Raw genomic sequence first — 12,729 nt, 5'->3', positions numbered from 1 at the left:
TTTATCATATCCCACTTTACAATATTACTAAATTGAAAACTGACTTGAAATTAAATAAGTTCTATAAAGATTTGTTCAATGATAACTCACTTTGCAAATCCAGAAACTACTAGGTATTTCATGTTTAAAGCCCAGACCACTCTAGCACCTCGACTCCCATCAGGCCCTACACCTTCCTAAAACCAAAATATACTGTTGGTAAAGGTCATATATTCTATGTCATAAAAGTAAAAGTTAGTAATGGTAATGAAAGTAATGCTAGCAAAGATGTTAAATCTTCACTCCATCTTAAAGGAAATCCACTGAGGTATAAAAGCCTTAAACATGAAATTTGAAATTCTTACTATTGAGCACTTAACCCTTTACCTCATTTATACGCACTTTTGACACCCCCCCCCCCTCTTTTAGGCCTCAAATAGTGAAAAAATGTCCTATTTGGGCCCTAAACACATGTTTTCGTTTTAGAAATGTTGCTAAAAAAAGTGAGCACTTTTTCGGCGCCGCCCCCCCCATCCAAAAGATACATCAGGGGGTTGCCAGAAGGGGGATGTGCCCCCTTCTGTTTGGTGGGGTTTGAAGGGGGGCGGTAGTCCCCCTCATTGCCAAGAAAATTTTGGACTTGTGAGAGGCTAAACATGACCCCAGGTCGATCATAAGGTAACGTGTAACCAACGCTGAAAAGCCTTTGACTCTATCTCAATCCCTTGAGAAGTTGCAGCACTTTGAAATAAATTTTGATGGAAAAAATCAAGGCAAAATAGTGATTTTTGGCAATTTTGAGATGTCCCCTCGTTACCATGGTAACAGGAAATTTAAGACTGAGCATGTCGATTCAAAGGCAATGGTCCAGTCAACATTTGTGCCAAGTTTGATTAGTATTGAAGCATTTTTCATAATTTCATAGCAGTTTGAACTTGTAACAGGAGGCTTTTCAATGAAAACTGCCATTTTTCACAATATGCTCATGAGGGAAAGGGTTAAACAGAAAGATATCCTAAAGATAAGAAATATAATAGTACTCAGAAATTAATTGAAAATGCATTTTTGTTTTACTCTCATCCCAATTAGGATGAAAAGCATTGTGCAGCATGATGTTTTTTCAATTTTGGGTCATTTTTCACAAGTAGAATGACTATTCTGTTAAAACAAGTGAACTAATGATCTAAAAATATTGAACACAAGTTATTGGTATAGGCCTTCATCAAATGGAACATTTATCACGAAAAATTATTTCAAGACCTGTCTAGTTAAAAAACCTCAGTGGAGTCCCTTTAAAATATAAACATGATAACTGCAAGCACATAAACATTTACATACAACACTTTTTAGTGTAAAATTAAAACTGTAAATGAAATAATCGTACAATTCTGTTTGTTTTCGTTTGGTTTTACGGTGCACCAAAACAATTTAGGTCATATGATGAAAAAACAGGAAGAATGATTGCTTTGTTTCACATGTATGATCATTTTATTTTTCATCTGTAAATAAATGTATTTGGATCTAACATTGACATATACAAAACTTGTCAATATATTACATTAATTGTAATCATATTACCTTAATAGGTTCAGGTGAGGCTCGAGGCTCGTATATTCTGATTTTACCATCTTTACACACAGTAGCTATATATTTACCATCAGGACTCCATTCAGCACAGAAAATCTATAAAATATAATATATACTTTTCATAACCTTACAGGAATGACATCTGTTATATCTTAAACCAATTACTATGTAATACTGTACTTATACATGTTTTACCAAATTAATAAACAATTAATAATTTTTCTTATTTTTCGAGGTTACATTTCATTTCTTTAACAACCTGTGTGCATACAGTGTGCTCCACTTTTCTCAGGGCTGGATAGTTATATAATATGTAACACAGAAAAGAGGGCAAACTTCTGCGACCATGCTTAGCAGACTTACCTGCTCTTGTCAACAAATATTTCAAGTTTAAAATGAATACTCCATACAGTTTTTTTAAAAAAAGGGCAAATATTCAAAGTCAAAAGAAAGTACATGAATATAACTAAACCAAAATGACTCAGGATTATCTGCACCTAAGAAATGCTTTCAAATTTGTTCATGGAGTTTAAATAAATATCTTTGATACTTTTTGAAAAATGTATCTTGACAAAAAAGTTAACAAAGAAATTTCAATTCAAAATGGGGGCATAACTCAGAAAAACTAAATTATGAATTAACCTCCCTTTTATAAATGCCATCCACTTTCAAAATGTACTGTCACACTTGCTATGTTGAAAGTACTATTGCTATTAATTATTTTGAAAAACTGCTGTTTTTGTGTATATTTACATAAAAATTTAAGCTATAAAATATATAATACATGTATAATGCCAAGTGTAAGTAATTCAATCATTTGTGTGGAAAGAAACATAAATAATGTAAAGAACAGATGGAAACTAGCAAAATAAATGGTCATCATCAATGTATTATTTTAGAAATAAGAAAGCACCTGGATATACACCAATTTTCTCATGGCTTAATCTGAACAATTTTTTATATGATGAGAATTCTACAGGGCATACTGTATTCTTATATGAAAACTAACCTCATCCTGGTGTCCTGTAAGTTCTATTTGTTCTGTATTATCAGACAGGTCCCAGATTTTGATTAACATGTCATAAGCTCCTGTCAAAACTACATCTTTGGCCAGTGGATGAAAACGTATGAAATAGATCTTCTCTGTATGACCTTAATAATTACAATAAAATCTTGTTACTATAAACAAAACACAATAAAAATCATCCTTGTTACTATAAAGAAAACACAATAAAAATCATCCTTGTTACTATAAAGAAAACACAATAAAAATCATCTTTGTTACTATAAACAAAACACAATAAAAATCATCCTTGTTACTATAAACAAAACACAATAAAAATCATCCTTGTTACTATAAACAAAACACAATAAAAATCATCCTTGTTACTATAAACAAAACACAATAAATAGGAAACAAAAATCACTACATCCATAAGTAGATCTACTACTTTATAATTTCTTTTGCATCAAAAAATCACTGTCACAAAGAAGTATTAATACTCAGTGTATGGAAATAAGTTCAAAGATGGATAATATTTTTTTTTCTGGTGATAATTTTGTAAGACTAAATCAAACTGTCCTAAACCTTAATTCCATAACAAATAGTTAATAATGCATACAGACACATTACTCTAACAAATGAATTAATGGGTAACGTGAAATGAAAACATTTTGTAAAAATCTTACTCATAAGATATGAATCATAATCTTCCAAAGTCTCTGTAAGACCTTCCTTTGGTAAACTCCAGATGTAAATCTTAGCATTATCACATCCTGCAACAAATATAAATATATACATTATATATCTGGTATTACATGAAACACATCATAAATCAGGTATTACAAGATACAAATAATATATCAGGTATTACAATCATATCATGTATTACAAGAAACACATCATTTATCAGGTATTACAAGATACACATCATTTATCAGGTATTATAAGATACACATCATTTATCAGGTATTACAAGGTACACATCATTTATCAGGTATTACAAGAAACACATCATATATCAGGTATTACAAGATACACATCATTTATCAGGTATTACAAGAAACACATCATTTATCAGGTATTACAAGATGCACATCATTTATCAGGTATTACAAGAAACACATCATTTATCAGGTATTACAAGATACACATCATTTATCAGGTATTACAAGATACACATCATTTATCAGGTATTACAAGATACACATCATTTATCAGGTATTGCAAGATACACATCATTTATCAGGTATTACAAGATACACATCATTTATCAGGTATTACAAGAAACACATCATTTATCAGGTATTACAAGAAACACATCATTTATCAGGTATTACAAGATACACATCATTTATCAGGTATTACAAGAAACACATCATTTATCAGGTATTACAAGGAACACATCATTTATCAGGTATTACAAGATACAAATCATTTATCAGGTATTACAAGATCAGGTATTACAAGATACACATCATTTATCAGGTATTACAAGATACACATCATTTATCAGGTATTACAAGAAACACATCATTTATCAGGTATTACAAGATACACATCATTTATCAGGTATTACAAGATACACATCATTTATCAGGTATTACAAGGAACACATCATTTATCAGGTATTACAAGATACAAATCATTTATCAGGTATTACAAGATCAGGTATTACAAGATACACATCATTTATCAGGTATTACAAGATACACATCATTTATCAGGTATTACAAGAAACACATCATTTATCAGGTATTACAAGATACAAATCATTTATCAGGTATTACAAGATCAGGTATCAGGTATTACAAGATACACATCATATATCAGGTATTACAAGATACACATCATATATCAGGTATTGAAAGATACACATCATATATCAGGTATTACAATGAACACATCATATATCAGGTATTACAATGAACACATCATATATCAGGTATTACAATGAACACATCATATATCAGGTATTACAATATACACATCATATATCAGGTATTACAAGATACACATCATATATCAGGTATTACAATATACACATCATATATCAGGTATTACAAGGAACACATCATTTATCAGGTATTACAAGATACAAATCATTTATCAGGTATTACAAGATCAGGTATTACAAGATACACATCATATATCAGGTATTACAAGATACACATCATATATCAGGTATTACAAGAAACACATCATTTATCAGGTATTACAAGTTACACATCATTTATCAGGTATTGCAAGATACACATCATATATCAGGTATTACAAGATACACATCATATATCAGGTATTACAAGATACACATCATTTATCAGGTATTACAAGATACACATCATAAAACAGGTATTACAATATACTCATCATATATCAGGTATTACAATATACTCATCATACCGGTATGTAGAGAATGTGGAGTCAATCAGCCAATATTATAGACAATAGTAAGACTACAAAGACGTGCAGGATGGCCTAGTTCTATACCGGTGGCAAACACTTATCATTTCAGTTGTCAGCAGAATAAGGGTAAAGAAATGCAAAATTATGCACATTACTCAAAAAGTGTGTGATGCATACCTACAAGAATTCTTGTATCATCAAAAGGATCAAACACAAAGTCATTCACCTTACTGCCATTCTGTATAACTGGTATACCTGTGTCAGGTAACCTTCCAGGTTTATCTAGCTGTGAACACACAAACAAATACAATAAAAATATACTTATTTCTATATGAGCAGTTTTTGTTCCATTCCTATCATTTTTCAAATTTTGAAGACAAATTTTTACAATCATTCAAAGACCACTGGGTATTTAAAAATACATGTATAATATCTCTGTTAAAAAAATGTCGCATATTTCACATTGCCCAGTTCTTAATGTACAAAATATAATTCCCTTTTTTCACAAGCATGTTAGAATGGAAATAGATGTTACTTTTTTGTGCATTAAAGTTTAATACATGCAATGCACGATTTACTGTTCAAATGCTTTGTAATTAATCACTCAGTCCTATCCGCCTTTGTTATTATATTCCTGAGGATCTGGACTCAAACCATGCATTTTTCTTCAGCAATTTACTCAAAACTGATATGTATTTCCTAAATCTGTAATTTATGTACTACTTAAATTGTTATTAAATATGTAATTCGCATATCTCTAAAATGTTTATCAAATATGTGATGTACAGTACAAACCTCTATAATGGCTATAAGTCCTCCAGCGCCCTCTAGTGGTACAGCACACCTTTTTGTATTAGCTACAAACAGGTCACTTTGACCTGGTAATGTTCGACACAGGCGACGCAAATTAACTATATGTTTACTGGCATGCTCAGATACACCCTTCATGTATTTACACTTTGATGAATGCATTGCTATAAATATAAATGTACATTGCTATAAATATAAATGTACATTGCTATAAATATAAATGTACATTGCTATAAATATAAATGTACATTGCTATAAATATAAATGTATCAATAAGCTCTGTAGGAAATTAATTTGTTTTTAATTATACAATACAGTGATGGTTAGTTGAGATAAAAAGAAAACAAGATTGCATTTGAGAAAAATGCTATGCCACCGCATTAATACAACACTAAATAGTAGTGTAGGAACAGATTTTTTTTTGTTTCTATACAATTTAAGATTGTCATTATGCATAGATCCCTGACCTATCTAATTCTTATTATCAGATTAGTGATTAAATCTATTGTTAATCAAATAAAAGATCAGAGCAGGAATATATCAATGCACTTGAGTCTAGTGAATTTGGTGGTGAAGGTCATATTTCACACAGCCTAAATTTCATGACTACATCAAAGGACAACACAGTAAGACACTTTGTCAAAATCTAGGTAAGCTGATATCAAAGTCCACTTTACATCTTAATCTGTGCACATGGTTCAAATTTCATAGCTGTAGATCAAAGCACAAGAACGTAGGTTACATTATCAAAATCTAGGTCACCTGATATCAAAGTTCAATTTTACAACTAAAACTGTGCACATGGTCAAAATTTCATTGCTGTACATCAAAGGACAAAAAAGTAGGTCACTGTCCCCTTGGTCAAGGCAAAATTTTGACCCAAGGGTTTAATTCAAAACAATCTTGATACAGGTCCACCAAACAACATTTCAAGTCAAATATCTAAGCTGAGCTTTCTCCCATTCAGAAAACATTTGTTTTATTTTCTGTTTTTACTATGTGTACATAATGAGAATCATGCCCCTGGGCAGGGCCAGTTTTGACACCAGGGGAAAAATTTGAATAACTTTGGTAGAGGACCTATAGATGATATTATATTGCAAACATGAAAGCTCTATGCCTTGTACCTTCAGACAAAAATATTTTTTATTTTTTTACTAGATATACATAATGTAAATCAATGACCCCCGGGGCGGAACCAATTTTGACCCCAGGGCTAAATTTAAATTTGAACAATCTTGGTAGAGGTTCACTTCGCAAAGTCTCATGCCATATATTTAAACTCAAGCCTTTGTCAATTCAGAGAAGAAGATTTTTCAAGTTTTTACTTTATACATATAAGGAAATCTAGCGCCTCTGGGGCAGGGCAATTTCAACACTAGGGGCATAATTAAAACAACTTTAGTAGAGGACCCAAAGATGATATTATATACCAAATATCAAAGCTTTAAGCCTTGTACCTTCAGATAAGAAGATTTTTTAATTTTTACTCTATGTTCATAGTGAAAATCAATGACCCCTAGGGGTGGGGCCAATTTTGACCCCAGGGTTATAATTTGAACAATCTTGCTAGAGCTTCACTACACAATGTTTCATGCAAAATATCTTACCTCTAGCATTTGTCAATTACTAGAAGATTTTTTTAAAAGTTTTTTCTGTAAGTTTTTACTATATACATATAAGGATAACCAATGACCCCCGGGGCGGGGTCGATTTTGACCCCAGGGCTATAATTTGAACAATCTGGGTAGAGGTCTACCAGACAATGCCTTATGCAAAATATCTAAGCTCTAGGCCTTTTGGGTCCCTATAAGAAGGTATTTTAAGTTTTAACTATATGTACATATAGTGAAAATCAATGACCCCTGGGGCGGAGCCGATTTTGACCCTAGGGCTTTAATTTGAACAATCTTGGTAAGGGTCTACCAGACAATGCCTTATGCAAAATATCTAAGCTCTAGGCCTTTTGGGTCCCTATAAGAAGGTATTTTAAGTTTTAACTATATGTACATATAGTGAAAATCAATGACCCCTGGGGCGGGGCCGATTTTGACCCTAGGGCTTTAATTTGAACAATCTTGGTAAGGGTCTACCAGACAATGCCTTATGCAAAATATCTAAGCTCTAGCCCTTTTAGGTCTTTACAAGAAGGTATTTTAAGTTTTTACTATATGTACATACAGTTAAATCAATGACCCCTGGGGCGGGGCCCATTTTAACCCCAGGGCTATAATTTGAACAATCTGGGTAGAGGTCTACCAGACAATGCCTTATGCAAAATATCTAAGCTCTAGGCCTTTTGGGTCTTTACAAGAAGGTATTTTTAGTTTTTACTATATGTACATATAGTGAAAATCAATGACCCTTGGGGCGGGGCCGATTTTGACCCCAGGGCTATAATTTGAACAATCTTGGTAGAGGTCTACCAGACAATGCCTTATGCAAAATATCTAAGCTCTAGGCCTTTTGGGTCTTTACAAGAAGATTTTTTAAATTTATTCTTATAATTCCTTTCGGTTGCCATGGCAACCAGATTTCTGCATGGAATGAAATTCTTTGAACAACTTTGGAAGTCCTTCACCCAAGGATCAATCCTGCCAAGTTTGGTTTAAATTGAACTAGTGGTTTTTCACAAGAAGATTTTTTAAGTTCACTATATAATCTATATAACACACACACACACAAACAAACACACACACAGGTGAATCGCTATATGCCACCGCATCGCAGATGCTGCGGTGGCATAAAAAATAATGTCATATTCTCCCTTTATATAGAATGTATATATTTCTAATATTCAAGGAAAGTATTCAATGCAACTAAAACTTTCCATTTTATGACAAAATTTTCAAACATTCTTGTTAGTATATAAGGGTTATCCTCTTCACAGGGGATTTGAATCCCTCTGTTAATTTCATTTTATGATGGTCAACTTTCAAAAAATGACAAAAACACTTGAGTGAAAATGTAGTTTTACTTATAAAGCGAAGAGAGATCATTTTGAAGCAGTAAAATGTTTTTTTAAGTGATTATAAAATAAATAGGAGCTACTTTAAAATTTCAAAACGTCATTTTTTTTGTCACAGGAATAAATTGGTAACAAAAAAAGATATAGTGATGACTGTCAGGAAGATAGAACCATTGATATTCATTAGAAAACTGGTTCAGGTCTGAGTGCATTGCTCCTCTTTCCTTCTCAGAAAAGTCTAATGTTTATATAGAGATGTGTGCTCCTGCTTGAAATAATTCACAGAAAAGTAATCTAATTTTCATCAGATACAGCTACAAACTAACCATATAATTAATCTAACCAAACTATCATAATACCATTAATCCATAAACAATATATATAAGTTTAGGAAAGGAAAACTGACCTGCAAATGTTTTGGAAGCTTTACTAGGTTCAGCCGGTACAACTGGAGCCGGTGGGTCTACTGGTTTACTGGCCTGTAGTGGTTTAACTGCCTGTACTGGTTTACTGGCCTGTTCTGGTTTACTACTATGAACTGATGTCAATGGTTTACTAGGAACACTGGCTGGTTTACTAGGTGACGAAGTTGATGTTTTTGGTTTCTATAAAAAAAGTTTGTTATGTTTAGGGAGTTTCCAGTGATTCATTAAGATCATTTATAGATAATTATAACATTTAGTAAGAGCACAAACTAGTACAAACTATGTTCTCCTAACTATGTAAAACAGTCATGTTAATGCTTCAACAGTTTTAAGTTCCAATCATTATGGTGACATTTCCAAAGTGTTTTTTATACAACATGTATTTCTTACTGTTTAGATAATTGGATATTTTGTAAAATGATTCCTGCTTTATTGTCAGTAATACAATGTTACATTATTTGAACTGCATTTCACTTTTACTCATCAAGTTTACGGGCGCCAGCAGTTAAATTCTACAACAAACATTTAGACTAGATGGGAGTTTTTATATGGGCTGTGTATGATTATAATCATGACATATATTGAATGACTGCAATTACATCTGTATAAAATGTTAGTGTGACAGGGGAGGGACATAGAAATACATTGAAGGACACTTATATAATGCATTATTCTCCAACCATTTTGATATTTTTTTTATCTGACACTTAATACTACACATAAGACAACATTGATAGTCAAAGTTTATGTTTTGTCTCCTCCATCTCTCTTTTAAATTCTGCATTTATTACCATTTGGAGCATTTTTATAGTGTTAAATCAATGTATCAGAAGAAAAGCAGATATCACAAGCACCCCCTAGCATGTTATTAGAGAATTCAGTTTTTTATGTAACAACCCTTTCCTCTGAAGACCTGACTACAAAAAGTTTAAAAAAACGTTTTTTACTATCTTACGTGAACTGGAAAATCATCATCTTGAGACATCCCCTGTGCTTTTCCTTTACTTCTAAGTTCTTTGTCTGGTCTCCGTAAAACTGTAACAGTGCCTCTTTTAATTGGATCTAAACTTGTCTTTGCTACCTGGTGCCATATGAAAATATATAGTTAATTATACTATTATTTGGGAAAAAATAAAAACACACACACACACAAAACAAAAAGACAACACAAACAAATCTATATTTAGATATTATATATCATCAACAAGACGCACACAAGAAGGATGGACAGTTTTGTAAATGTATACTTGATCAAACAATTCTGGAGAACCATTAAAACAATTAAATAAAGAATAATTTCACACCGAATTGTTAGAAACACTAAATACATGTAACAAAGTTTATGAAAATAAAAAAAGTTAGTATCTATGGTGTATTTATTTCTCTGTAAAGGTATCAAAGGTTAGCAATAAATTTGAGTCTTAATAATTAAATCTTTCATTTCATATCCCATACAGAATGAGTATATTATTCCAAGGAAATATACACAAATTATTTACTCTTTATGAAGTATGTGTGAATAACTTTTTTGCAGGGTATAAGTTTACTAGTAGAAGTTATCAATGTTATTCTTCTCCAAATCCCTTCCCAGGCGTGCAAGTCGCGGAGAAGGCACACAGCAGGTCAAGGTCAAGTCGTCTTAAGTACCAAAGACGATTGGTTGACCTGTCGTGACTAACTCGTGAGGGTGGCACTAACAAGAGCCGTTTTATGGTAACCGCCTGTTTGCTGCCGTCACAGAACATGATGCTTTGCCAGTATTGCCTTTTCCTCCACCGAACAAAGAACAGGATAAGGATAATCAGCTTGAAAAGACGTCCCCGATGAGATTTCTAGAGTGGACTGGCATGGACGCTGAGATCTCGGACATATGAAATTTCCGGCACCAAGCTAAAATAAAACTAAAACACACAAACAAATCAATGTTATTGCTCACCTGGGCATTTTGTCCAGAGCACCACTGGTCAGCAGACAGTGCGGGTTCCTCACACTTTGTATCCGGGAACAAATCTGCATGAAAATCTTTATATTGCTGAAAGTTTAACATAACATTCTGCTATACATGATGTACATAACATTCTGCTACACATGATGTACATAACGTTCTGCTATACATGATGTAATATACACTACAACCAACTGTATAAACAATGGAATATGCCAGATACAAATCTAATTTTTCTTGAAAAAAAAAAACAACTGCATAGATTCATTTCTTGTTGCATATTATAATGTACATGTACATGTGTTAGGCAACAAATAATGTATCTTGGTAGGTTAGTAATTTAAATATACTCAATGTTGGTGTAATTTCAAGATATAATGATGAAAATGACTTCTCTCACTGACAATCTGTGCTTAATTTAGATTTATTAAAGTACACATCTTCAATCACACTTATAATATAATTATCATGACAGTCTCTGAATATATCATATCTAAAACTTTCTGGTCATTATTTTCCTTATCCTTATCGAACAGCTTAATTATAATTTTCTTTTATCTCACTTGAATTCAGAATTCCAGAGTTACATGTACTTTGTTATTTACTGCGAATTCGCTTATATTATTTACACCCTGAATCGGTCTACTACACGCAACATAACATCGCCTGTGTAAATTTACATGCATATAAATTAATATGAGTAAATAATACAAGATTGTGCGAATATATCAAGAAGTCGCCAGCATCTTTGATGTTTACGGAATAGCAGTTGCACAAATAAAGATTAAAATTCATTTAAACTGGATCATTTAAAGAGGACAAAATGATGTACAATTCATCCGTTTTAGTGCCTGTTTATTATTTTTTGTATACTTAACTTACGACATTTCTTTAATTCTATTAACACTGAATAAGAGCAAACTGACAATTTATATTCGCGCTAATTTTTGCACTGGTTTCCCATTTTTACTCGATTATGTCAAGTATTCTGGATAACACAATCAAGTAGCCTACAACTATTAAGCAGTCTCAGTGATATGTATATGCGACGAAATTCAGGACATATAATCGACTTTGCTTTCAAGTTTCTTAAATATTGAAAACCTAAACTATTTATATATTTAATCTTTAACTAACCTGATTACCATCATAACACAATAATTGACCAGAAAAGCGGCAAAACACGTATAGAATAGAAACATGGTTAGAAGTAATTGTTGGGATAAAATTTCGTCGGATCTTGAATTCGTGGATTGACCTACCCACGAAAACCACGAAAATACGTGCCCCACAAATAATAATGATATTACAGTAAATGTAATCAGCAGATGCATGAAGCCACATTCTAGAAATAAGAATGACTCACCCGTCTAGGTACTATATATGGTAAGTGACTCACCCGTCTAGGTACTATATATGGTAAGGGCACTATTGTATTATGTAACAACAATAACAGTCTATCAACTTCTCCTTCCATCACATTAACACCAAGTTTAGGTATTAGACATGCCCCCTTTATCTGTTCATTCTTCTCTGTTCTTTCAATGGCATCTGTAAAACAATATACCGGTAATACTACTAAAACAATTGTAAACAAATAATATAATCA

The 12,729-nt window shown here is 32.3% G+C and overlaps 1 protein-coding gene across 2 annotated transcripts in view; it reads right to left on the bottom strand.

Annotated features, from left to right (window-relative positions):
- The window catches only part of LOC132752143 (coronin-7-like), a 34,590-nt gene that overhangs the window by 9,309 nt on the left and 12,552 nt on the right, over positions 1 to 12,729 (bottom strand). Inside the window, exons 12-21 of one of the 2 annotated variants that reach the window (XM_060742432.1) lie at positions 12,487 to 12,671; positions 11,112 to 11,207; positions 10,131 to 10,256; positions 9,157 to 9,355; positions 5,768 to 5,946; positions 5,150 to 5,258; positions 3,256 to 3,342; positions 2,576 to 2,718; positions 1,558 to 1,662; positions 91 to 176 (exon numbers count right to left, since the gene is read on the bottom strand). In XM_060742432.1, coding sequence (XP_060598415.1) covers positions 91 to 176; positions 1,558 to 1,662; positions 2,576 to 2,718; positions 3,256 to 3,342; positions 5,150 to 5,258; positions 5,768 to 5,946; positions 9,157 to 9,355; positions 10,131 to 10,256; positions 11,112 to 11,207; positions 12,487 to 12,671 — 1,315 coding nt within the window. The remainder of the gene's footprint in view (positions 1 to 90; positions 177 to 1,557; positions 1,663 to 2,575; positions 2,719 to 3,255; positions 3,343 to 5,149; positions 5,259 to 5,767; positions 5,947 to 9,156; positions 9,356 to 10,130; positions 10,257 to 11,111; positions 11,208 to 12,486; positions 12,672 to 12,729) is intronic. The other variant, XM_060742433.1, reaches the window with a different exon arrangement.

Source organism: Ruditapes philippinarum, unplaced genomic scaffold (genome assembly GCF_026571515.1).
Source record: "Ruditapes philippinarum isolate M1 unplaced genomic scaffold, ASM2657151v2 ctg4799_1_1_1_1, whole genome shotgun sequence".
Lineage (NCBI taxonomy): Eukaryota > Metazoa > Mollusca > Bivalvia > Venerida > Veneridae > Ruditapes > Ruditapes philippinarum.
Note: the sequence above shows the minus strand (reverse complement) of the source record. Positions and strands in the feature narration are given on the sequence as shown.